Below are 25,480 nucleotides of genomic sequence, written 5' to 3'. Positions count from 1 at the left end.
TGCGTTAGATCTGGACCCATGGATTTTCACCACTGAGGGCTGCTCATCTCCTCTCCATACTGTGTTGCCCAGTGCAGTGGTCTGGGAGCTGACCTTGTCTGTGAAGATAGAGGCAAAAAAAGCATTGAGTACTTCAGCTTTTTCCACATAGTCTGTCATTATGTTGCCTCCCTCATTCAGTAAGGGTCCCACACTTTCCCTGACTTTTTTTTTGTTTCTAACATACCTGTAGAAACCTTCTTGTTACCCTTCACATCCCTTGCTAACTGCAACTCCAGTTCTGTCTTGGCCTTCCTGCTTACACCCTTGCATGCTTGAGCAATATTCTTATTTTCCTTCCTAGTCATCTCTCCAAATTTCCACTTATTGTAAGCTTCTTTTTTGCATTTAAGCTCACCGAAGATTTCACTGTTAAGCCAAGCTGGTCGCCTGCCATATTTGCTATTCCAGTAGTTCTCAAACTTTTGTACTTTCACATGGCAAGCCTTTGAGTGCGACCCCCCTTATAAATTAAAAACACTTTTTAATATATTTAACACCATTATAAATGCTGGAGGCAAAGCGGGATTTGGGATGGAGGCTGACAGCTTGCGACCCCCCCATGTAATAAGCTCACAACCCCCTGAGGGATCCCAACCCCCAGTTTGAGAATCCCTCTGCTATTCTTTCTGCACATTGGGATGGTTTGTTCCTGCACCCTCAATAAGGCTTCTTTAAAATACAGACAGCTCTCTTGGACTCCTTTCCCCCTCATATTAGCCTCCCAGGGAATCCTGCCCATCAGTTCCCTAAAGGAGTCAAAGTCTGCTTTTCTGAAGTCCAGGGTGCATATTTTGCTACTCTCCTTTCTTCCTTTTGTCAGGATCCTGAACTCAGCCATCTCATGATCACTGCTGCCACCCAATTCTACTTTGTCTATCAATTCTTTCCTGTTTGTAAGCAGAAGGTCAAGAGGAGCACGGCCCCTAGTTGGTTCCTCCAGCACTTGTACCAGGAAGTTGTCCCCGACACTTTCCAAAAACTTCCTGCATTGTCTGTGCATTGCTGCATTGCTCTTCCAGCAGATGTCAGTGTGATTAAAGTCCCCCATTAGAACCAGGACCTGTGATCTGGAAACTTCAGTTAGTTGTCTGAAGAAAGCCTCATCTACCTCAGCCTTTTGATCTGGTGGTCTATAGCACACGCCCACCACGACATCACCCTTGTTGCTCTTGCCTCTAAATTTAACCAAAAGACTCTCAACAAGGCTTTTCTCCAGTTTCATACTGGAGCTCTGAGCAATCATACTGCTCTCTTACATATAATGCAACTCCTCCACCTTTCCTCCTGTCCTTCCTGAACAGTTTATACCCATCCATGACAGTACTCCAGTCATGTGAACCACCCCACCAAGTTTCTGTTGTTCCAATCACATCATAGTTCCTTGATTGTGCCAGGACTTCCAAACCTTCCTGATTGTTTCCCAGGCTTCTTGAGTTCATGTACATGCAGCTAAGATAACTAGCCAATTGCCCTGCTTTCTCAATATGAATCAGGAGATTTCCCGTCTTGTACCCTCCTCCTTGTGTTTCCTCCTGGTATCCTACTTCCCCGCTTACCTCTGGGCTTAGGTCACCATCCCCCAGTGAACCTAGTTTAAAGCCCTCCTCACTAGGTTAGCAAGACCGCCTGTGAACATGCTCTTCCCTCTCTTCTTTAGGTGGATCCCATCTCTTCCTAGCAATCCTTCTTCCTGGAACAACATCCCATGGACGAAGAATCCAAAATCCTCTCTCTGACACCACCGGCGTAACCACGCATTTACCTTCACAATTCGACAGTTCCTACCTGGGTCTTTTCCTTCAACAGGGAGGATGGATGAGAACATGACTTGCGCCTCAAACCCCTTTATCCCTTTTCCCAGAGCCACGTAGTCTTCAGTGATCTGCACGGTCATTCTTGGCAGTATCATTGGTGTCCACATGGAGAAGTAGGAAGGGGTAGCAGTCCAAGGTCTTGATCAGCCTTGGCACATCCTGGATTCTAGTTCCAGGCAAGCAGCACACTTCTCAAGTTTCCCGGTCTGATTGGCAGATGGATGACTCTGTCCGCCTTAGAAGGGAGTCCTGGACCACCATCACCTCTTTCCTCCTCTTGGGAGTGGTGGTCATGGAACCCCCATCCCTAGGACAATGCATCCCATGCCTTCTGGCTGATGGAGTCTCCTTCTGATCCTTTCCCTCGGAGGGCTCTTCCAAATCCTTCTCCACAGTAGTACTTGGGCAGAGAGCCTGAAAATGGTTTTGTACCTCTATCTGCATTGCGGATACATAGGTTCTCCTCTTCCTTCTTCTGGAGGCCACAGGCTGCCACTGTTTTTCTCCATTCTGCACTGCACTCTCTGATTTTTCAGCAAGTTGTGCTTCCAGCACCAAACACTGACTTCTATCCGGACAATCTTCATGTTCTCTGATGCAACTCAGGGTTGATGCTTGGTTCTCTAGTCCTTTAACCTTCTCTTCCAATACGCAGACCAGCTTGCATTTCGTACAGACGAAGTTGCTTCTGTCCTCTGGGAGACAAATATGGCACATTCTGAGCAGGTCACAACAGCTGATGGCTCACTATCCATGTCTTCTAAGAGGCTCCACTGATGTTGTATGTACTGGTCACAGGAGCCTGAAAGGCAAAAAACACTCTGTGTGAAATCCCAGGCAAACTGCCTCTTTGCCTGTCCTCTGTTTGCTTCCAGCATCAGAAGGCACCATAGAGTCTCAGTTGCTCTGCAGGATAGAAAAAAAACAAAACTCAATTTTGCTTCTGACCAAGAGGAGTGCAGCTGACCTGAAGCATCCAACTTCATAAAAACTCAGCCACCATAGGCATTGGGCAGAAAGAAAAGCTAGTCCCCAGGCCAAACAATCCCCCACTACAAGCTGTAACAACCAGCCTATCCAAGTCTGGACAAAAGAGGGAAGAGAGAGAAACTCTGTAGTTCGCTATCCAGGGGGAGAGACCTGACTGCCAATCTCATCCTCCTGGAATATTAAAGTTAGTGATTATAACCTATTTAGGAAGGGTCAAATTGGCAAAATGAGAGGGGGAATGACACTCTGTCAAAAATGGCATTATCTGAGTCACTGATAATTTTCTTCTGAGTTATCTTGAATGCTTATGGATCAATGTTCTAACTGATAAAGCACAAGATGAGGTATTAGTTGGTATCTGCTACAGACCACTAAATTGCCCAAGGGAAAAGGGTGACTGCCTCCTTATGCATCTAGCTATAATGTGTATGGGGGAAAGTTTGTGATCATGGGGATCTTCAGTCTGAGTGACATATGTTGGTGATCTCATGCTACCAATATTAAAACATTGATAGAATATCTAAACAATAAATGACAATTTCCTAATTCAAACTGTTGCAGCCAACATGGGGCACTTCTTTATTAGACCTTGTCCTAACAGATAAAGAGGAACTGATCATAGAACTAAAAGTAGGTACAAGTGATCATGATTTGATCACATTTATCATGTGCAAGCAGAATAAAGTCCAGACCAGTAATTTATATACGTGGTCCTTTAATAGGGCCAGTTTCACAGACCTGAAAACCAATTATGAGCCAAATCAGCTGGGAGGAAGAATTTAAATCAGAAAAATGTGAATAATTGGAAATTGCCCAAAAAGCCACAACCCCACAATTGAGGAAGAAGGCCGTGCTGGTTAAAAAACTAACCTTGTGTAGAGGAGAAGTGAAGGCAGCTTTGAAAAATAAAAATTAATACATAAAAAATAGAAGAAAGGGGAAGCTGATAATAATCTAAATTAGAAGTTAGGAAGTGTAGAAAATTGTTAAGGGAAGCCAAGGGACACAAAGAAATCTATAGCCAGCAGAGTTAAGGACAATAAGAAAGAGTTTTCTAAATATATTAGGAACAAAAAGAATTCTGACAGTAGTATTGGTCCATTACTAGATGGAAATGATAGAATTATCAATAATCATGCAAAAAAGGCAAAAGTGTTCAATAAATATTTCTGTTCTGTATTTGAGGAAACAACAGATGACGTAGTCTTATCATATGGTGATGATAACACTCTTTCCATTCCGCTGCTATCTCAAGAAAATGTCAGAAAGAAGCTACGAAGGTTAGACATTTTAAAATCAGTAAGTCCAAATAACTTGCATCTGAGAGTTTTAAAAGAGCTGGCTGAGGAGTTCACTGAATTGTTAATGTTGATTTTCAATAAGCCTTGATGCATTCAGGGAGTTCCAGAAGACTGAAAGAAAACAAATAATAGAATCATAGGACGGGAAGGGACCTTGAGAGGTCATCTAGTTCAGTGTCCTGCACTCGTGGCAGGACTAAGTATTATCTAGACAATCCCTGACAGGTGTTTGTCTAACCTGATCTTAAAAATCTCCACTGATATAGATTCCATATCCTCCCTGGACAATTTATTCCAATGCTTAACCACCCTGACAGGAAGTTTTTCCTAATGTACGGCCTAAACTGCCCTTGCTGCAGTTTAAGACCATTGCTTCTTGTCCTATCCTTAAGGAGAGTAATTTTTCTCCCTTCTCCTTATAACAACTTTTTATGTACTTGAAAACTGTTATATCCCCTCTCAGTCTTCTCGAGACTAAACAAACCCATTTTTTTCAATCTTCCCTCATAGGTCATGTTTTCTAGACCTGTAATCATTTTTGTTGCTCTTCTCTGGACTTTCTGCAAATCTTTCCTGAAATGTGATGCCCAGAACTGCACACAATACTCCAGTTGAGGCCTAATTAGTGTGGAGTAGAGTGGAAGAATAACTGCTCGTGTCTTGCTCACAGCACTCCTGCTAATACATCCCAGAATGATGTTTGCTTTTTTTGCAACAGCATAACCTTGTTCACTCATGTTTAGCTTGTGATCCACTATGACCCTCAGATCCCTTTCCACAGTACTCCTTCCTAGGCAGTCATTTTGTAGGTGTGCAACTGATTATTCCTTCCTAAGTGGAGAACTTTGCATTTGTCCTTATTGAATTTCATCCTAATTTCTTCAGACCATTTCTCCAATTTCTCCAGATCATTTTTAATTTTAATCCTATCCTCCAAAGAACTTGCAATTTCTCCCAGCTTGGTATTGTCCGCAAACTTTAAAGGTGTACTTTCTATGCCATTATCTTTAGATAATGCTTCCAGCATCAGAAGGCACCATAGAGCCTCAGTTGCTCTGCAGGAAAGAAAAAAAAACAAATTGATGAAGATATTGAACAGAACCAGGCCCAGAACTGATCCCTGTGAGACCCCATTCTATATGCCCTTCTAGTTTGAATGTTGTGACAATTTTTAAAAAGGGGCAATGGGTTGACCCGAGTAATTATAGGCCTGTCAGTCTGACATCAATCCCAGGCAAGATAATGCATCAGGATTTGATTAAAGGAGGGTAATATAATTAATCCCAATTAACACGGGTTTATGGAAAACAGATCCTGTCAAACTAACTTGATATGTTTTTTATGAGATTACAGATTTGGTTGATAAAGGTAATAGTGGTTGACTTAATATACATCGACTTCTGTAAGGCATTTGATTTGGTAATGCACATTTTGATTTAGAAACTAGAATGATATAAAATTAACATGGCAAACATTAAAAAATGGATTAAAAACTGACTAACTGATAGGTCTAAAAGTGTCATTTGTGGCAAGCGCATCACCTCCCCCTGGTGGGGGCCTGGAGTAAATCAGTCAGCCCCATTCTGCACAGTATTTAATATTGCTCTTGTGTGGGCAGGAGGGTATTTCACAATACTTTCCAGGCAGGCCACAGGGCAGGCCCAAAGAAGTGCCCCTCAGCCAAACAAAAGAAAGAAACCAACTCCAACACAAAACAAAGGGGAATATCTTTCCCTACCCTCACTCTGAGGGCCTTGTTATTGGCCTTGGGGTGCCAGTCCTTCCCCTAAACATGCAGTCTGCTATGTAGCTTCCCCTGTAGGAAGAAGAGTAGCCCTCCACCCTGGAGAAGTCTATCTCCCTGCTGCCACTAGCCCTGGTGCAGCTTGTCTCTCCTCCCTGCTCTCACTGGAGAAGGAGTTTTTAAAGGTTTTGGGCAGCCCTTAATTGGACTCAGGTGTCTCTAATTGACCTGAGGTAATCACTTTTCAGCTTATAGGGAAAAGGGGCCTTTATTGTTCTTGGGCTAATCTACCTGCCTTCCACTAGCCTCTTACAGCTGTCCAGCCTGATTTCGTCACAAATTGTAAATGGGGACTTCTCATCAAGTCGGTTTGTTTCTAGTGGGGTCCGACAGGGATCGATTCTACATTATTTAACATTTTTATCAATGAGCTGTAAAAAACCAAAATCATCACTGATAAAGTTTACAGATGCACAAAAATTGGGGGAGTGGTAAATAAGGAAGAGGACAGGTCACTGAATCAGAGTGATATGGATCATTTGGTAAACTTTGCACAAGCTAAAATATGTATTTTAATATGGCCTCTGGGAAGAAAAAATCTAGGCCATACTTATTTGATGGGGGACTTTATCTTGGGAAGCAGTGACCCTGTGGTGAATAATCAGCTGAACATGAGCTCCCAATGTGACACTGTGGCTAAAAGAGCTAATGCGATCCTGGGATGAAATAAACAGTGTAATCTCGAGTAGGAGCAGAGAAGTTATTTTACCTCTATACTTGGCATTTGTGTGACTTTTGCTGGAATACTGTGTCCAGTTCCAGTGTCCACAATTCAAGAAGGATGGTGAGAAGTTGGAGAGGGTTGAGAGAAAAGTCATGAGGATGATTAAAGGATTAGAAAACACGCTGTATAGTGAGAGACTCAAAGAGCTCAATCTTTTCAGCTTAACAAAGAGAAAGTTCAGGGATGAATTGATTTCAATCTCTAAGGCCTGGTCTACACTAGGCGTTTAAATCGGTTTTAGGAACGTAAAACCGATTTAACGCCACAACCGTCCACACTAGGAGGCACCTTATATCGATTTTAATGGCTCTTTAAACCGGTTTCTGTACTCCTCCCTAACGAGAGGAGTAACGCCAGTATCGGTATTAACATATCGGATTAGGGTTAGTGTGGATGCTGATCGACGGTATTGGCCTCCGGGAGCTATCCCACAGTGCACCAGTGACCGCTCTGGACCGCAATCTGAACTCGGATGCAGTGGTCAGGTAAACAGGAAAAGCCCCGCGAACTTTTGAATATTTCCTGTTTGCCCAGCGTGGAGCTCCGATCAGCACGGGTGGCGATGCAGTCCGAAATCAAACTAAAAAAAGAGCTCCCGCATGGACCATGCGGATGTGATCGCTGTAAGGGCAGGCAAATCCGTTCTATCAGCGCTCCGTTACAGAAGATGAAATTCAGAATCCTTTTTTAAAAATCTCCAGACAGACGCCATAGCAGGGACTCAGCGCACTGCAGCGTGACAAGCGTAACGGAAAGCCAAAGAATCAAATGGATGCTCATGGACTGGAGGACTGAAGCTATCCCACAGTTCCTGCAGCCTCCGAAAATTATTTGCATTCTTGGCTGAGCTCCAAATGCTTCTAGGGTCAAACACAGTGTCCGCGGGTCAGGGCATAGCTTGGCAATCTACTCACCCACCCCCCACCAGCGAAAGGTAAAACAATCCTCTGACTCTTTTACATGTCACCCTATCTTTACTGAATGCTGCAGATAGACGCGATAGTGCAGCACTCAACACCAACATCCTTGCTCCCCCCCCCCCGCCATGGGCGGCTGATGGTACAATATGATGGAAATCCATCCTCATCATCAGCATCAGCTGATCGTGCAAAAAGCTGGAAATCCATCCTCATGATCAGCCTCAGCTGATGGTACAAAAGGACTGGTAACCGTCCTCGTCATCAGCCTATTGGCCCTAATTTTTTCTGGTGGATGGATGGTGCAATATGGCTGGTAACCATCCTCATCATAGCAACAGGGGGCTGAGCTCCATCAGCCCCACCCTTCATGTGTAAAGAAAAGATTCAGTTGCCCCTGGACTAGCAGTGGGATGCTGGGCTTCTCTCCTACACACTGCTTAATGTCCTGTCTGGACTATCATAGCAGCTGGAGGCTGCCTTCCACTCATTTCTCACTAACAAGTCAGTGTGTCTTATTCCTGCATTCTTTATTAATTCATCACACAAGTGGGGGGACAATGCTACGGTAGCCAAGAAAGGCTGGGGGAAGAACGGAATCAACAGGTGGGGTTGTTACAGGAGCACCCCCTGTGAATAGCATACAGATAATTTCTGCAGGCTCTGACACAGAGCAGCTGTGCTCTCTGGTTCTATGATACAGTGGTTCTCTAGCACACTTGCCTATATTAGGCAGCACTAATTCTATTTTTAGATACCAAAAAGGAGGGATTGACTCAGGGAGTCATTCCCAATTTTTGCTTTTGCGCCCCTGGCTGATCGGCCAGGGGCACTTATGACAGCAGCTAATGGTACAAAACGATGGAAGGTGCAATATGGCTAGTAACCAATCTTGGCTTTTGCGCCCCTGGCTGATTGGCCAGGGGCACTAGCAGCAAATGGTACAAAAGGACTGGTAGCCATGATCATCCTCAGTTCCAATTTATGGAAGGGTTTGGATGGTGCAATATGGCTAGTAACCATCTCTGCTGTCATGCAAAAGCAAAAGCATGCTTCTGTGTAGCGCTGCTGAATCGCCTCTGTGAGCGGCATCTAGTACACATACGGTGAGAGTCACAAACGGCAAAACAAGCTCCATGATTGCCATGCTATGGCATCTGCCAGGGCAATCCAGGGGAAAAAGGCACGAAATGCTTGTCTGCCGTTGCTTTCCCAGACGAAGGAGTGACTGACGACATTTACCCAGAACCACCCGCGACAATGATTTTTGCCCCATCAGGCACTGGGATCTCAACCCGGAAGTTCCAAGGGGCGGGGGAGGCTGCGGGAACTATGGGATAGCTAGGGAATAGCTACCCACAGTGCAACGCTCCAGAAATCGACGCTAGCCACGGACCATGGACGCACACCACCGACTTAATGTGCTTAGTATGGCCGCGCTCCACCCGATTTTATAAAATCTGTTTTACAAAACCGGTTTATGCAAATTCGGAATAATCCCGTAGTGTAGACGTACCCTAAGTATCTTCACAGGGAACAGATATTTAATAATGGGCTATTCAATCTGGTAGAGAACCAATGGCTAGAAGTTGAAGTTAGATACATTCAGATTGGAAATATGGCATAAATTTTAACAGTAGGGGGAATTACCCATTGGAACAATTTACCAAGGGGTATAGTGTATTCCCCATCACTGATGACTGTTAAATTAAGATTGGATGTTTTTTCTGAAAGAGATGCTCTCAGAATTATTTTGGGGACATTCTATGCCTGTGTTTTACAGGACTTCAGTCTAGAGATGATCACAGTAGTTCCTTCTGGCCTCAGAATCTATATGTCTCTGAAATCTGCCAGGCCTCCTTTGCACTGGAAATCAAGTCAGAGTCTGAGCAACCCAGGGATCTGCTCCACTTCAGAGTGATCTGATTGTCTTGCAGGGGGACATCACAACTGAGTACTATCTATATTATGCTTTGGTATCTGAGAAAGGGTTCCAGACTTAATACTGGTTTGTGTATGCACACACTGGTGAAAGGTCACACTGAGAAGAGAGTGAGTCATCACCACTGCTCACCAAAGTTAAGATCACACCTGCATCTTTTGTTCACTGGTAACTTACCTCTTTTCAGTAAGCACTAGTCTGACCTTCCTAAGAATTATGAAAAAATTGTTTGCTCTCTCAAGTTATAAATTAGTATTTAGATTTACTATATGTGTGAAATGTGTGTGTGGGGGGGAGCTCAAGAGCTTTTTCTGTTTAGAGATTTTTGTTTTCTGATGAGTCTAGGGTCAAGGATCTGGGTAAAAACAGGATCCTGCCAAATCCTGTCAGTTTTTAATCTTCAATCCTACAAATTCCACAGTCTAAACAGAGAACAAATCAAAATGGCTGAAAACCCAGATGCTCCCATTTACTTCAAAGAGACTAATCATAAGCATGAGTTACAGATTTGAGGACCAAGTACTGATTTTTGCCCCAGATCACTAAGTGCCCCCCCTCAAGGATTGAGCTCACAACCCTGGGTTCTTCTTCAAGACATGTTCCTGTGGGTGCTCCACTCCAGGTGCTGGCCCCTGCACTTTTGATCAGAGATTTCTATAGCAGTACTCGTACCAGCCACTCATGCACAGAGCCTGCCCCCCCCCGCTCTGAGTACATCTAGTTAGTGAGCATGCGCAGCCGGTCTCCTCAGTTCCTTCTCTACCGTCCCCGGCTTGAGATGGAGCCCAGCAGACTTGTTAAGAACTTCTTTCCTCCTCTTACAATAACCCTTCTAGTTAGCTAGTTTCTTGTTAGTTAGTAGTTAGTTATTATTAGTTACCCTTTTTTCTACCATTAAAAAATTTTTTTTTCTTCATTCCTGTCAGCCGCAGCCACTTCTGACATGCCTGGCTCCACAGGCTTTAAGCGCTGCTCTACCTGCAAGGAGCCTATTCCTCTCTCAGATGGACACTCACAATGTATAAAATGTTTGGGGGAGACCCACATCCCCCAAAGATGTGCCCACTGCAGCAAACTTAGCTCCAGAGCAAGGAAAGACAGGGAACTTAAATTGAAACTGATCTTCCTTCAAAAATTCTTAGGATCAACCTCAGACCCTGGTGCTGAATCTGGCTCCACTGCCCGCCACAGCCCCTCCGCCTCAAAGAGGCACAAGAAAACTTCAAAAAGAGGGCACCTTTTGTCAACGTCAAAGGAAACCCTGCGACACAAGATCTCCCCAAGCAGATCCACAGTTTCTCTCCCTGTACTCCCTCGCTTGAGCACTTTTGACGAGCCGGGCTCTTCTGGCACCATGTGAAAACCGCCTGCGGCTGTGGCGGCAGCACGAAGCTCCGATGCCAAGGCTTCAGGCTTTCAGTTGCCTGCCTCTCTCCTGGCACCATTCGGCACCGTGACAGACGCGGTGCTGACATACCAAGACCTGCCTGAGCCACAGCAGGCTGATATTGATGACGCGGCACCGGCTCTGGCATCGACATCAGCTGCGCTGTCTGGCAGTGAGCCCAGGCTCAGAACACCGGTGCAGACCCACGTTCCCCCGCAGCAGCTTCATCCTCCTCAGCCTTCACCTCATGCAGCTGCCTCAGTGCTGCAATTTACGCAGTCAAGTGACCTCCTAGTGTCACATATTCTACAGTCACCCCTGCTCAATGCCTGCTTCTCTCCTATGGATGAATCAGAGTCTGAACAGCCTTCCTCCAGTGAGGAGGAACCCGGACCACGGGGGGATTTTTCAATGTATCCAGAGTCCCATCCTCATACCCCTGTCAACCATGGCCATAGGAAAATTACCACAGCCTATTCTCGGGATCCTGCCTCCTGGTGTGTGAACCCCTGGATGGCACCACCTATGCCTTTCTCACCACCATGGCAGTATTGGGCCCCATGGGCATCATTTCCCCGGCAACATACACGCTACTCCACCTCAATCAGGCGCAACACCTGCTTAGCACCACAACCTGATGGACCCCCAAGTGATATGAGACACCTGACAACACCATCACACTTGCAGGATCAATCAAGCCTTGCTCCTGTTCCAGTAGAGGCAGAAGTAACGCCTGAAGAAGCTTTACTTCCCCCTCCTCCAACATCCTCGGACGACTTCTTAAAGTTCCAGGACCTTTTTAAAAGAGTTGCCAGTGAACTGAGAATTAATTTGGAGGAAGTTCCAACAAATTACATCCTGAACAACAGCATGGGTTAACGGACATCTTACAACCCTCTTCTTCCTCTAAGGTTGCATTACCAATCAACGTGGCCCTTTTAGAACCTGCTAAGTCCATCTGACAGACTCCAGCCACAAGCCAGCCTACCTGCAAACAAGCGCACCGCAAATACTTCATTCTATCTAAGGGCTCCGAGTTCCTTTTCACCCATCCTGCGCCAAACTCCTTGGTAGCCAACCAAAGGAACAAACAGCAGTATTTCCGCTCCACCCCATCCAACAAGGAAAGTAAATGCTTGGACCTCTTCCGTCGCAAAGTATATGCATCTTCAACGCTACAATTTCGTATTGCTAATTATACTGCAGTTCTTGCAAAATACGACCACAAAAACTATAACAAATTCATGAACTTTATTGAAGACATTCCAGAACAAAAGAAACAACAATTCACAGCCCTAGTTTCCGAGGAACAGATCATATCACGTATAGCTCTTCAAGCAGGCCTCGGTGCAGCCAATACTGCAGCAAGATCCATCGCCACTGCAGTGGTAATGCACTGAAGTTCATGGCTCTCCTCCTCTTCTTTTCCTCAAGAGGTTCAGAGTACCATTGAAGACCTTCCCTTCAACGGTGACAAACTCTTTGCTTCCACCACGAATGACGTACTTCATTCAATGAAGGACTCAAGGGCAACCTTCCAGTCCTTAGAGATCCAAACTCCTACAACCAGAAGGCGACAATATAGATATCAACCTTACCACCATCCATGCTACCTTGCATATAGACAGCATTTCCATAGGTCTCAGGAATAACAACAACAACAGCAGCAACACCAGAGACCCAGATATCAGCGTTGTCGCCCCAATTCTTCGGGGGCGCCTCAACCCCCTCCAGCTAATAAGCAGATTTGAACCCTTGGTCGAGGGTCTTGAAAACAGCGTTCCCACTTCAGTGCATGCACCGCCTGCAACTATTTTTGGATACCGCCTACAACCATTTTCTTATCAATGGCAGAACTTTACCACCAACAAGTGGGTTATAGAGGCCATCACAGTTGGTTACTCTATCCCCTTCCTCTTCTTACCTCCCACCCACCCACCTTCCCCATCCCTCTTCAGGGACCCCTCTCATGAGCATCCCCTCTGGCAAGAAGTGCAACATCTCCTTCAACTGGGGGCTATAGAATTCATGCCCGAATGTTACAAGGGGAAAGGTTTTTACTCCCATTATTTCTTAACAGAAAAGAAAACTGGAGGATGGCGACTGATCCTCGACCTCAGGCAGCTCAACAAATTTATCAAAAAGCAGAAGTTCAAGATGGTTACTCTCACCACCATAATCCCAGCGCTGGTTTTCAGCCCTCGACCTACAAGATGCCTAATTTCATGTCACTATCCATCTGGCCCACAGATGTTTCCTTCATTTTCCCCTTGGCTCAATGCACTTCCAATACAGGGTTCTACCCTTCGGACTTTCCACCACCCCCCGGGTTTTCTCCAAGCACCTAGCGGTAGTCACTGCCTACCTCAGGAAAAAAGCGGTCATAATATTCCCTTACCTCGACGATTGTCTTCTCAAAGCCTCCACGTTCGTCGAAGCTCTCCACTTCACACAACTCACCATCGATTGTTTCTTATCTCTTGGCCTGCAAATAAACAAAAATAAAGCCACATTATGTCCTACCCAGCACCTGGAGTTTATAGGAGTCCCCTTTCTCTAGAGCACTCCATCTCTGATAATGACTACTGATGCATCCCTCACAGGCTGTGGTGCCCACATGTCTCACCACACAGTCTATGGTCTACCAGCTATGGTCTACCACTGAGACCTCCCTGCACATAAATGTCCTAGAACTTCAAGCCATACGCAATGCCTGCCATCACTTCCTCTTACTAATCAAGGATCAACGTATATGCATAATGACAGACAACATTGCCTGCGTGTTCTATGTGAACAGACAGGGAGGGGCTCCCTTCCACTCGCTTTGCACAGAGGGCATGAAGCTCTGGAATTGGTGCATTGCGAACCGCATCCGAATATCAGCTGTATATCTTCCAGGAGTGATGAATACCACTGCGGATGAATTAAGCAGACACTTTCCCTGGGATCACGAATGGGAGATAGACTAGAGAATCATTTACAACATATTCCGCATTTGGGGTCACCCAACCATAGACCTTTTTGCAACTGCGAAAAACACAAAATGCCCCAACTTTTTGCTCCAGAGCAGGACTGGACAAACACTTCCTCGGAGATGCATTCATGATCCCATGGCACCGGGACTTACTCTATGCGTTCCCCCCTATACCACTTCTCAACAGGATAAAGATATGGAGAGACCTTGCCAAGGTGATCCTAATTGCCTCCTCATGGCCCAGACAACCGTGGTTCCCTTTCTGCACCAAAATGTCAATTCGACCACCCATCTCGTTGCCTCTCATTCTGAACCTTTTATCACAGCAACACGGCCGGTTTCTTCACCCCAATCTCTCCATGCTTCATCTCAAAGCCTGGTACCTGCATGGTTCTCCCAGAACAAACTAGCTTGCTCTGACCAAGTTCAAAGAGTGCTCCTACACAGCAGAACACAATCTACTCGGACCACCTATCTCCGAAAGTGGAAGTGATTCTGTCATAGGTTTATTCCCCACTTTGAACTTTAGCGTTCACAAGATGGGGACCTGCATGGACTTCTCTAAACTAAAATCCTAGTTTAGATCTGGTTCTTGCTGCCACCAGTCAGTTTTTAAGTGTCTGACACACTCCCTGTTCCCCCCAAAACTTTCCCTGGGGAACACAGATTCAAACCTGAATCTCAACAAAAAAGGAAAACAACCCATTTCCCTCCTCCCCTCTCCTAGTGCTTAGGAGAGATACCTGATTCAAACTCCTTGAATCAACCAAAGAGGGATCCACTTTTCCCCCTCCCCTTCCCCTGAAAATCCAAACAAGGGAAGAAATCAATCAAGTTCTAAAAAGAAAAGATTTTATTAAAGAAAGAAAAAAAAGTACACTCTCTCTGTATTACCAGGATGCAAAAATACAGGGTCTAACTTATAAAAACTGGAGAGACTTCCCCTCCCTCCTCCTCAGCATAATCAAAGTAACAGCAAACAGAAATAAAGAATTCCTTCAGCAAACACACAATTGCAAATATAGAAAGCAACTCAAAAGACTAATCTGCCTTTTTAACTAATACTCACTATACTGGATAGTAGGAAATACTCCAGGGGAACTTGGAGACATGTCTGGCCTCTCTTAGATCCAAAGAGAGCACACAGAGCAAACAAGGAACACAGACAAAGCCTTCCCTCCACAGAGATTTGAAATTATCCTGTCCCTTGATTGGTCCTCTGGTCAGGTGTTCCTCAGGTTACTGAGCTTGTTAACCCTTTACAGGTAAGAGACTTTAACCCTTAACTATCTGTTTATGACAGATTCACAGAATGGTGTTCAACTAAACAACTTTCTCCTACGTCCATACCTCTCCCACGTATACTCAACCACCTATTGGACATTAAGCAATTTGGCCTTTCTTTCAGCTCCATCAGAGTCCACTTAGCTGCTATTACGACCTTTCATGACAGAATCGACAATACCTTGGTCTTTGCTCATCCGATCACCAAGCGCTTCCTTAAGGGACTCCAGACCCTATACCCAGATATTAAACCACCTACCCCTCCGTGGGACATTCATTTAGTATTGTCCTGCCTAACTCAACAACCCTTTGAGCCCTTAGCTACCTACTCTTTGTTACACCTCTCTATGAAAACAGCTTTTTTGGTGGTGATTACCTCTGCCAGATGGGCAGGAGAAATAGCAGCCCTTATGGCAGATCCACCATATACGCTCTTTTTCAAGGACAAGGTTACCCTTAGGTTACACCCCAAATTTCTTCCAAAAGTTCATTTTTCATTCCACATTAATGAGCCAATACACCTACCAACCTTCTTCCCGAAACCACATGCAAACTCTTTCGAAGCCACAATGCATATGCTAGATGTGTGCAGGGCCTTGTCCTTCTATTTGGATAGGACCAAACCTTTTAGAAACTCTTCTAGACTTTTTGTCTCCATCACGGAGCATTCCAAAGGCCTGTCTATCTCTACCCAGAAACTTTCAAACTGGATCTCTGACTGCATCTGACTCTGCTATCAGATAAAACAAGTTACACCTCCAGCATCCATCAGAACTCATTTCACTAGATCTGTAGCTACCTCTGTAGCTTTCTTACGTAAAGTTCCCTTGGCTGACATTTGTAAAGCAGCCACTTGGTCCTCCAAACACACATTTGTTAAACACTATGCCCTTACTCAGGGCCCTCTCTCTGATACACAATTAGGCAGAGCTGTACTATCTACTGCATTCCTATCAGATCCAAAGTCCCTACCTCCTTGAGACACACTGCTTTTAAGTCACCTGGAGTGGAGCACTCACAGGGACATCTCTCGAAGAAGAAGAAGAAAAAGAAGAGGAGGTTACTCACCCTGTGCAGTAAATGACATTCTTCGAGATGAGTGTCCCTGTGAGTGCTCCACTACCCATGCTCCTCCTCTCTACTTCGGAGTTGGGGTAGCCTCCATTGTAGAGAAGGAACTGAGTAGACCGGCCGCACATGCTCACTAAATAGGTATACTCAGAGCGGGGCGGGCAGGCTCTGTGCGTGCGTGGCCGGTACGAGTACTGCTACAGAAATCTCCAATCAAAGGTGTAGGGACGCACCAGCACCTGAAGTGGAGCACCCACAGGGACATTCATCTCGAAGAACGTCAGTTACTGCACAGGGTGAGTAACCTCCTCTTTAGCAAGCCAGTGCTCAAACCAGTGAGCTATGAAACTACAGAAAAACCTGAGAATCTCTGGATTAAGTATAGAAGTGTGAGCAACAAGGGTAATGTGGTGGTGGGAGTCTGCTATAGACCACCAGACCAGGGGGATGAAGCGGATGAGGCTTTCTTCTGGCAACTAGTAGAAGTTACTTGATCACAGGCCCTAGTTCTCATGGGTGACTTTAATCACCCTGATATCTGCTGGGAGAGCAATATAGTGATGCACAGACAATCCAGGAAGTTTTTGGAAAGTGTAGGGGACAATTTCCTGATGCAAGTGCTGGAGGAACCAACTAGGGGCAGAGCTCTTCTAGACCTGCAGCTCACAAACTGGGAGGAATTAGTAGGGGAAGCAAAAGTGGATGGGAACCTGGGAGGCAGTGGCCATGAGATGGTCGAGTTCAGGATCCTGACACAAGGAAGAAAGGAGAACAGCAGAATATGGACCTTGGACTTCAGAAAAGCAGACTTTGACTCCCTCAGGGAACTGATGGGCAGGATCCCCTGGGAGAATAACATGACGGGGAAAGGAGTCCAGGGGATCTGGCTGTATTTTAAAGAATCTTTTTGAGGTTGCAGGAAAAAAAAATCCCGATATGTAGAAAGAATAGTAAATACAGCAGGAGACCAGCTTGGCTTAACAGTGAAATCCTTGCTGATCTTAAACGCAAAAAAGAAGCTTACAAGAAGTGGAAGATTGAACAAATGACCAGGAAGGAGTATAAAAATATTGCTCGAGCATGCAGGAGTGAAATCAGGAGTTGCAGCTAGCAAGAGATGTTAAGAGTAACAAGAAGGATTTCTTCAGGTATGTTAGCAACAAGAAGAAAGTCAAGGAAAGTGTGAGCCCCTTGCAGAATGAGGGAGTCAACCTAGTGACAGAGGATGTGGAAAAACCTAAAGTACTCAATGCTTTTTTTGCCTCTGTCTTCACGAACAAGGTCAGCTCCCAGACTGCTGCACTGGGCAGCACAGCATGGGGAGGAGGTGACCAGCCCTCTGTAGAGAAAGAAGTGGTTCAGGACTATTTAGAAAAACTGGATGAGCACAAATCCATGGGGCCAGATGCACTGCATCTGAGAGTGCTAAAGGAATTGGCGGATGTGATTGCAGAGCCATTGGCCATTATCTCTGAAAACTCATGGCGATCGGGTGAGGTCCCGGATGACTGGAAAAAGGCTAATGTAGTGCCCATCTTTAAAAAAGGGAAGAAGGAGGATCCGGGAAACTACAGGCCAGTCAGCCCTCCCCTCAGTCCCTGGAAAAATCATGGAGCAGGTCCTCAAGGAATCAATTCTGAAGCACTTAGAGGAGAGGAAAGTGATCAGAAACAATTAGCATGGATTCACCAATGGCAAGTCATGCCTGACTAACCTAATTCCCTTCTGTGGATGAGGGGAAAGCAGTGAATGTGTTATTCCTTGGGCTGGATGACTGGAGTATAAGGTGGATAGAAAGCTGGCTAGATCGTCGGGCTCAATGGGTAGTAATCAGTGGCTCCATGTCTAGTTGGCTGCTGATTTCAAGTGGAGTGCCCCAAGGGTCGGTCCTGGGGCCGGTTTTGTTCAATATCTTCATTAATGATCTGGAGGATGGCGTGGACTGCACCCTCAGCAAGTTGGCAGATGACACTACACTGGGAGGAGTGGTAGATACGCTGGAGGGTAGGGATGGGATACAGAGGGCCCTAGACAAATTAGAGGATTGGAGCAAAAGAAACCTAATGAGGTTCAACAAGGAGAAGTGCAGAGACCTGCACTTAGGATGGAACAATCCCATGCACTGTTACAGACTAGGGACCGAATGGCTAGGAAGCAGTTCTGCAGAAAAGGACCTAGGGGTTACAGTGGACAAGAAGCTGTATATGAGTCAACAGTATGCCCTTGTTGCCAAGAAGGCTAATGGCATTTTGGGCTATATAAGTAGGGGCATTGTCAGCAGATCAAGGGACGTGATCATTCCCCTCTATTCGACATTGGTGAGGCCTCATCTGGAGTACTGTGTCCAGTTTTGGGCCCCACACTACAAGAAGGATGTGGAACAATTGGAAAGAGTCCAGCGGAGGGCAACAAAATTATTAGGGGACTGGAGCACATAACTTATGAGGAGACGCTGAGGGAACTGGGATTGTTTAGTCTGTAGAAGAGAAGAATGAGGGGGGATTTGATAGCTGCTTTCAACTACCTGAAAGGGGGTTCCAAAGAGGATGGATCTAGACTGTTCTCAGTGATACCAGATGACAGAACAAGGAGTAATGGTTTCAAGTTGCAGTGTGGGAGGTTTAGGTTGGATATTAGAAAAAAAACTTTTTCACTAGGAGGGTGGTGAAGCACTGGAATGGGTTACCTAGGGAGTTGGTGGAATCTCCTTCTTTAGAGGTTTTTAAGGTCAGGCTTGACAAAGCCCTGGCTGGGATGATTTAGTTGGAAATTGGTCCTGCTTTGAGCAGAGGGTGGAACTAGAGTCTATGATTAATTTCGTGCTTATCACATGATACTTCTAAGTCTTCTAAGCATAATAATTGCACTGGTGGTTGGGAGGGGGAAAAGTTCTGATATCTGTGTCAGGAAGGAGGGGTTGTGTCCAAGGCTGGCAGTGCTGCCTAGAGGCGATACTCTGGGCTATGCTGATCAGTGGCGAGAATCGGTGGCTGCCTTGCCTACTGGCTAGAGTCAGTGGCAATGTCACACAGTGGTGAGAGTCTGTGGCCAACTTGCCAGCAGCTAGAATCAGTGGCAATGTCACCCAATGGTGAGTGTGTGGCCACCTTGCCTAGTGGCTAGAGCCAGTGGCAGTCTCTCTCATGGGGGTTGAAGAACCCAGGCCCATGCTGCTCCACCGGGTTCCAGCCCAGGTCCTTTCAAAATAATGGTCCAATACGTGGTCTAGAGGCAGGCGCCCTTATGCCTGTTCCCTGGGCCACTTCTGTTCCTCCTTCTGCATCACAGGTCTGCCTTGGATCTCCATTGGAATCCCCCCACCCATTTTCTCCTTTGTTTGAAGGGCTTGCAGCAGCTTCACTGTGAGGCCTAGTCCTGGCTGCTTGGAGCCCTGGTGGCTTGTCTGCAGGCGGTTATAGCGCCCAGCTGCTCTCCTGCTCAGCCAGCTCAGACTGAGCTGAGTTGTTCCCTTTTGAACCCTCTGTTCACTGGGAGCATGCCTAGCAGCGGCAAGGGGGCATGGCTTCCTGTGTCCAGAATAACTCATTAACCCTTACCTCACCAGTGTGGGTTGGTACACCCCGTCACAGTCTGGCATATACAAGGAATTTTACTTCAATTCAGGTGGCACTGTGCCTTCTTAGGTGGTCTACCAATTGGTGAAGAGAAAGCAAAAACTCAACACTAAATTTTTCAGCTTCACAACTGTGCAATATCTGTTTTGAGATTGGATTCTGGTCACCACATTCCAAAGGCTATTGCATTATTAGAGTGGGTTCAGACAATGCTGGTGAAAATGAGTAGGGATATGGAACAAAATTCTCGTATAAATGTTCAGCTTCATAACTGTGCAATATCTGTTTTGAGATTAAATTCTGGTCACCACATTCCAAAGGCTATTGCATTATTAGAGTGGGTTCAGACAATGCTGGTGAAAATGAGTAGGGATATGGAAAAAAATTCTCGTATAAAGAGATAGAGAAGGTTGGGATTGTTTAGCAACAGGAGATGACTAAGAGGAGACATACTAAAAGCATATAAAATAGAGAAAGGAGATAGGGAGAATGGATGCACCCAGTCTTATAACATAAGACCAAGGGACTTTAAATTAAAGGTGGCAAATTCAGAACTTGTGAAAGGAAAATACTTTTACATACAACGAATCATAAGAATGTGGAACTCATTGTCACAGATTGTCATTTAGACCAAAACTTAGCAAGATTCAAAAAGGGATTGGATATTTATAATGGATAACAAGAATACCCAAATTCTAAAAGTTAATGGAAGCAGTTTTTTTTAAGTGATTATCCATGTATATTTCATTCTTGGTGCACATGTGCCAGAGATTGGAATCTTTTGGCCAGCAATGTTCGTTGAGGCCACACAAGCACCCTGAATGTTCTTGTGTTCTGTACTGAGAGTTTAAAGGGCAGAGTAGGCCAAACCACCACTCAGTTCCTTCTTACTGCCTGGGCAGTGGGACAGAACCCCCAGCACTGTCTGCATTTCAGCACACTCACTAGACTTTTTATTGTACATATTTGTATATAGAGCTAGGATTATTTGTTAGTATAGTAAATGTAGTGTTTTGCTTGTTGTCAGATAGGCATAATTGTGATTTTTATTTTCTGATAAGGGGAAATATTTTTTGCTGATACCAGGCCTTAGTCATGACTGAACCTAAGTCTTCCAGGTTTAAGCACTGCCCTTCCTGTGAAGTGGCCATGCCACTCAATGATTGCCACAAGAGATGGCTTTTTTGTCTTGGTGGTGGGCACAGCCCCAGTAAATGCTCTGTTTGTTGGGCGCTTTTTGAAAAGCACCTAAAGGCAAGAGAGGTTCAGCTCAAATTATTTCTCTTAGCTAGATCTATGAAGTCTTTATCAGACTCAGGCAAGCAAGAGCCCTCTTGTTCTTCGAGGCCTGTCCCTGTGGGTGCTCCACTTTAGGTATCTTGGTGCCCTGCGCTTCTAACTGGAGATTTGTAGTAGCAGTGCCCCAGTTGGATGCGCATGCACAGCATCCATCTCTCAACACTCTGAGCAGCTACCCCATGCACGCAGCCAACCGTCCCCCAGTTCCTTCTCTACTGGCTTAGGCTTCGGTCAGAATCTTTAACTCTAGAGATTCCTTATTTCAGCCCTTTCACAGTTATTACCCTTCTTTTATTAATTTCTCCTTTCATTTTTCTTTACCATTTAAAAAAAACACTTCTTTCTCCCCTTTTTCCCACCTCAGGCAGGCAGTGGCCTCATGACTAAAGAGGCATTAGAATGGGACTATTCCCATTCTTTACTCAACATAGACTCTCAGACATGCCTGGTTCTCCAGGCTGTCTGATCTGCAGACTTTTCATACCAGTCACAGATTGCCATGCACAGTGTGTCTGTTGTCTGGGGGAGACACACTACCCAAAATTGTCCCCACTGCAAGAAACTGACAGCGAGGACAAGGAAGGCTAGGGGATCTCCAACTAAAACTTTTGATGATGGAGAAATCTCTCAGATCTGCATCCAATCCCATGTCCCAAGATCCTGGCCAGCGCTCACCTGCAGCTGCCTCAGATATGGGATCCTCTTAAAAAATGGCTACTAAGGACCCTGTACCTAAGAAAGCCACAAAAAAGTGGCTTCACTCTTCACCACAGAGATTCACCTCAAAAAAAGCGATCTCCGACTGCAAAGTCTGCCCTAGTTCCGACAGCACTGAGAGCATTCTTGGCTGAGCTCCCAATGCCTGAAGGGTCAAAAACATTGTCGTGGGTGATTCAGGGTATATGTTGTCAATCTCCCCTCCTCCCCCCCCCCCCCGTGAAAGAAAAGGGAAAAAAATGTTTCTTGCCTTTTTTTCAATGTCACCGTATGTCTACTGGATGCTGCTGGTAGATGCGGTGCTGCAGCGCTAAACAGCAGCATCCCTTCCCCTTCCCTTCCTGATGGCAGACAGTGCAATAGGACTGGTAGACGTAGTCATCATCCTGTGAGTGCTCCTGGCTGGCCTTGGTGAGGTTGGCCGGGGGCGCCTGGGCAAAAATGGGAATGACTCCCGGTCATTCCCTTCTTTAAGCTTTGTCTCCTGGAGATTCAGTCCTGCCTGGAATATCATAGCAGCTGCAGGCTGTGCTCCTCTCCCTGCCCCTTTAATGTCTAATGGAGATTCAGTCCTGCCTGGAATATCATAGCAGCTGGAGGCTGCCTCCCTCCCATTTTATCTCAATAAAGTCAGTGTTTCTTATTCATGAATTCTTTATTACTTCATCACACAAATGGGGGGATAACTGCCATTGTAGCCCAGGAGGGGTGCGGGATGAGGGAAGCAACGGGTGGGGTTGTTGCAGGGGCATCCCCCAGAATGGCATGCATGATTTCTGCAGGATGTCTGGGGCTCTGACCCGGAACGGCTGTTTGCCTCTCTGGTTCTTTAGTAGGCTTGCCCGATATTCTAGGCAGGACTGACTCTATCTTTAGACAAAACGTAAAGAAGGTGAGTCATTCCCATTTTTGTCCATGCGCCCCGGCCAACCTCACCGAGGCCAGCCAGGAGCACCCATGACAGCAGCAGATGGTACAATATGACTGGTAACCATCATGGCCAACTTGCAAAGCAGAAGACGGTACAATAGGACTGGTAACCGTCTCTGCTAACTTGCAAAGGCAAGTGAATGCTGCTGTGTAGCACTGCAGTACCGCGTCTGTCAGCAGCATCCAGTAGACATACGGTGACAGTGAAAAAAGGTTAAATGGGCTCCATGGTTGCCGGGCTATGGCGTCTGCCAGGGCAATCCAGGGAAAAGGATGCGAAATGATAGTCTGCCATTGCTTTCACGGAGGGAGGATTGACTGACGACATTTACCCAGAATCACCTGCAACACTGTTTTTTGCCCCATCATGCATTGGGATCTCAACCCAGAATTCCAATGGGTGGGGGAGACTGTAGGAACTATGGGATCGCTACCCACAGTGCAACACTCCGGAAATCAACTCTAGCCTCGGTCCATGGACGCACACTGCCGAATTAATGTGCTTAGTGTGGCCGCGTGCACTCGAGTTTATACAATCTGTTTCCAAATACCGGTTTCTATAAAATTGGAATAATCCCGTAGTGTAGACATACCCTTACCTTAACAAACAGTAATTACAACAGTAAGACACAGCCCACAAACATCCACCAGAACATGCCTACAACTTCTAGGGCACATGTCAGCTACGACATTTGTCGTGAAATATGCCAGACTTCATATGAGATGTTTACAAACCTGGCTATGCACTGTCTATATTCCTCAGAGACACTCGATCAGACATCTTACAACGCCCAACACAGTGAAAGACTCGCTCACATGGTGGAAGAAACAAACAAACATTTGCTCCAGTGTCCCCTTCCAACGGGAACCCCCATCAGTAACTATCACCATGGATGCCTTTCTAGTGGGATGGGGTGCACACTTGCTCAAAAATACCATCCAGGGCTGCAGTCCCTAGCAGAATCCAATCTTCACATAAATCTACTGGAGCTGCAAGCAGTCCGAAATGCCTGTTATCACTTTCTCCCCCTTATGCGCAACAAAACTGTCCAGATTCTCATGGATAACTTGGCAACTATGTTTTATATAAATTGCCAAGGAGGGGCCCAATCTTACCTGCTCTGGCAGTGGTGCATCTCCAGCAACATAGACATCATGGCATACTATCTACCTGGCAGCCAGAATACCACAGCAGACGACCTAAGCAGGAACTTCTCACAAATTCACGAGTGGGAGCTGGACCCAGGAATACTTCAAACTATATTCAAACAATGGGGATTTCCCTCAATAGACTTTTTTCACAAGGATCCACAATGCCAAATGCCCGCAATACTGCTCCCAAGCTGGACTGGGGTACACTCTCTGGGAGATGCCTTCCTTATCAAGTGGGAAGCCCTGCTCCTGTATGTCTTCCCCCCAATCCTCCTATTGAGCTGTGTCCTTCATAAGATCAGGAAAGACAAATCCAGAGTCATCCTAATTGCACCAACATGGCCCAGACAAACATGGTTCCCCTACCTGGACCAGATGGCTGTGAGACTACCATGAACCCTTCCCCTCATGTCTCGTCTGCTGACACAGGACGCCTCCATCATCCCAACATTCCAATACTCCATCTCAAGGCTTGGCTAATCCATGGATGACAGAACTTGAAACATGCTGACCAAGGAAGTACAGGACATTCTACTGAACAGCCAACGACTGTCCACATGAAAAACATATGTGCACAAGTGAAAACGATTCTCCATCTGGTGCTGGGACAAGCAAATTACTCCACAATCGGCCTCACAACCCACTATCCTTGATTACATATTAACACTCAAAAAATCGGGCCTTTTCCCTAGTTCACTCAGAGTGCACTTGTCAGCCACCACCTCCTTTCATGCTAAGATGAACAGACTCACTGTCTTCACCCACCCACTGACTAAGCGCTTTCTCAAGGGTAGAGAGAACACTTATCTCACACTAAAGGACCCGACCCCCATGTGGGACCTCAACCTTGTTCTCTGTGCCCTCATGGCCAAACCCTTTGAACCACTAGCGACCTGCTCACTCTTGCACTTATCCATGAAAGTCGCCTTTCTAGTAGCAATCACGTCAGCAAGAAGGGTGAGAGAGTTGGGTGCTCTAGTGGTACACCCACCTTATGCCACATTCCTCACAGACAAAGTAATCCTATGACCACATCCTAAATTCATACCCAAGGTCGCCTCCCCCTTCCATCTCAACCAACCCATTTATTTACCTGTATTCTTCCCGTAGTGGGGCAGCTGCCCCACTCCCTAAGAATTTAGGCTGCAGCAGGCCAGTGGGCCTGCGAAGATGAACAGCCAATCAGAAAAGGACTTATTGGGAGCCAATCAGGGCCCAGATTGGAGACAGCCAATCAGGGCCAGGCTCAGCCATATATAAAGGCTGCCCAGAACAGCAGCAGGCAGTCAGCCCAGGCCTTCGACAGGGGAAGATCAGTCTCCAGAGCTGGAAGACTAGCACCATGGACAGCACAGTGCTGGCCAGGCTCAGGGAGCAGAAGGAAGCTCTAGCCGATAGCCTGCCAGGCTGCAGGTCCTGAAGGGAAGGGCCTAGCGGGTGCAAGGGGCTGTAGGAGAAGCGGCCCAGGGAAGTGGATAGATGAGGGGAGAGAAGGAGGACAGCAAGGCTGCTGTCAGAGGGTCCCTGGGCCAGGATCCAGAGTAGAGGGTGGGCCTG

At 46.1% G+C, this 25,480-nt stretch overlaps 1 protein-coding gene across 8 annotated transcripts in view; it reads left to right on the top strand.

The window, feature by feature from the left end:
• Positions 1-25,480, top strand: part of MAJIN (membrane anchored junction protein) — a 193,651-nt gene that overhangs the window by 154,222 nt on the left and 13,949 nt on the right. The window contains exon 12 of one of the 8 annotated variants that reach the window (XR_005595011.1): positions 4,042-4,126. The exons of 6 other annotated variants lie outside the window; for them this stretch is intronic. Coding sequence is in view for 1 of the 2 variants with exons in the window: in XM_039527194.1 (XP_039383128.1) it covers positions 4,032-4,050 (19 nt within the window). In the remaining variant the exon portion in view is untranslated. Of the gene's footprint in view, positions 1-4,031; positions 4,146-25,480 lie in introns of those variants that run through there. One more of the 8 variants, XM_039527194.1, reaches the window with a different exon arrangement.

The sequence above is a fragment of the Mauremys reevesii genome, linkage group 2, assembly GCF_016161935.1.
Source record: "Mauremys reevesii isolate NIE-2019 linkage group 2, ASM1616193v1, whole genome shotgun sequence".
In the NCBI taxonomy this organism is placed as follows: Eukaryota; Metazoa; Chordata; order Testudines; family Geoemydidae; genus Mauremys; species Mauremys reevesii.
The sequence above is the reverse complement of the archived record's forward strand: the minus strand, read 5'-3'. Positions and strand labels throughout refer to the sequence as shown.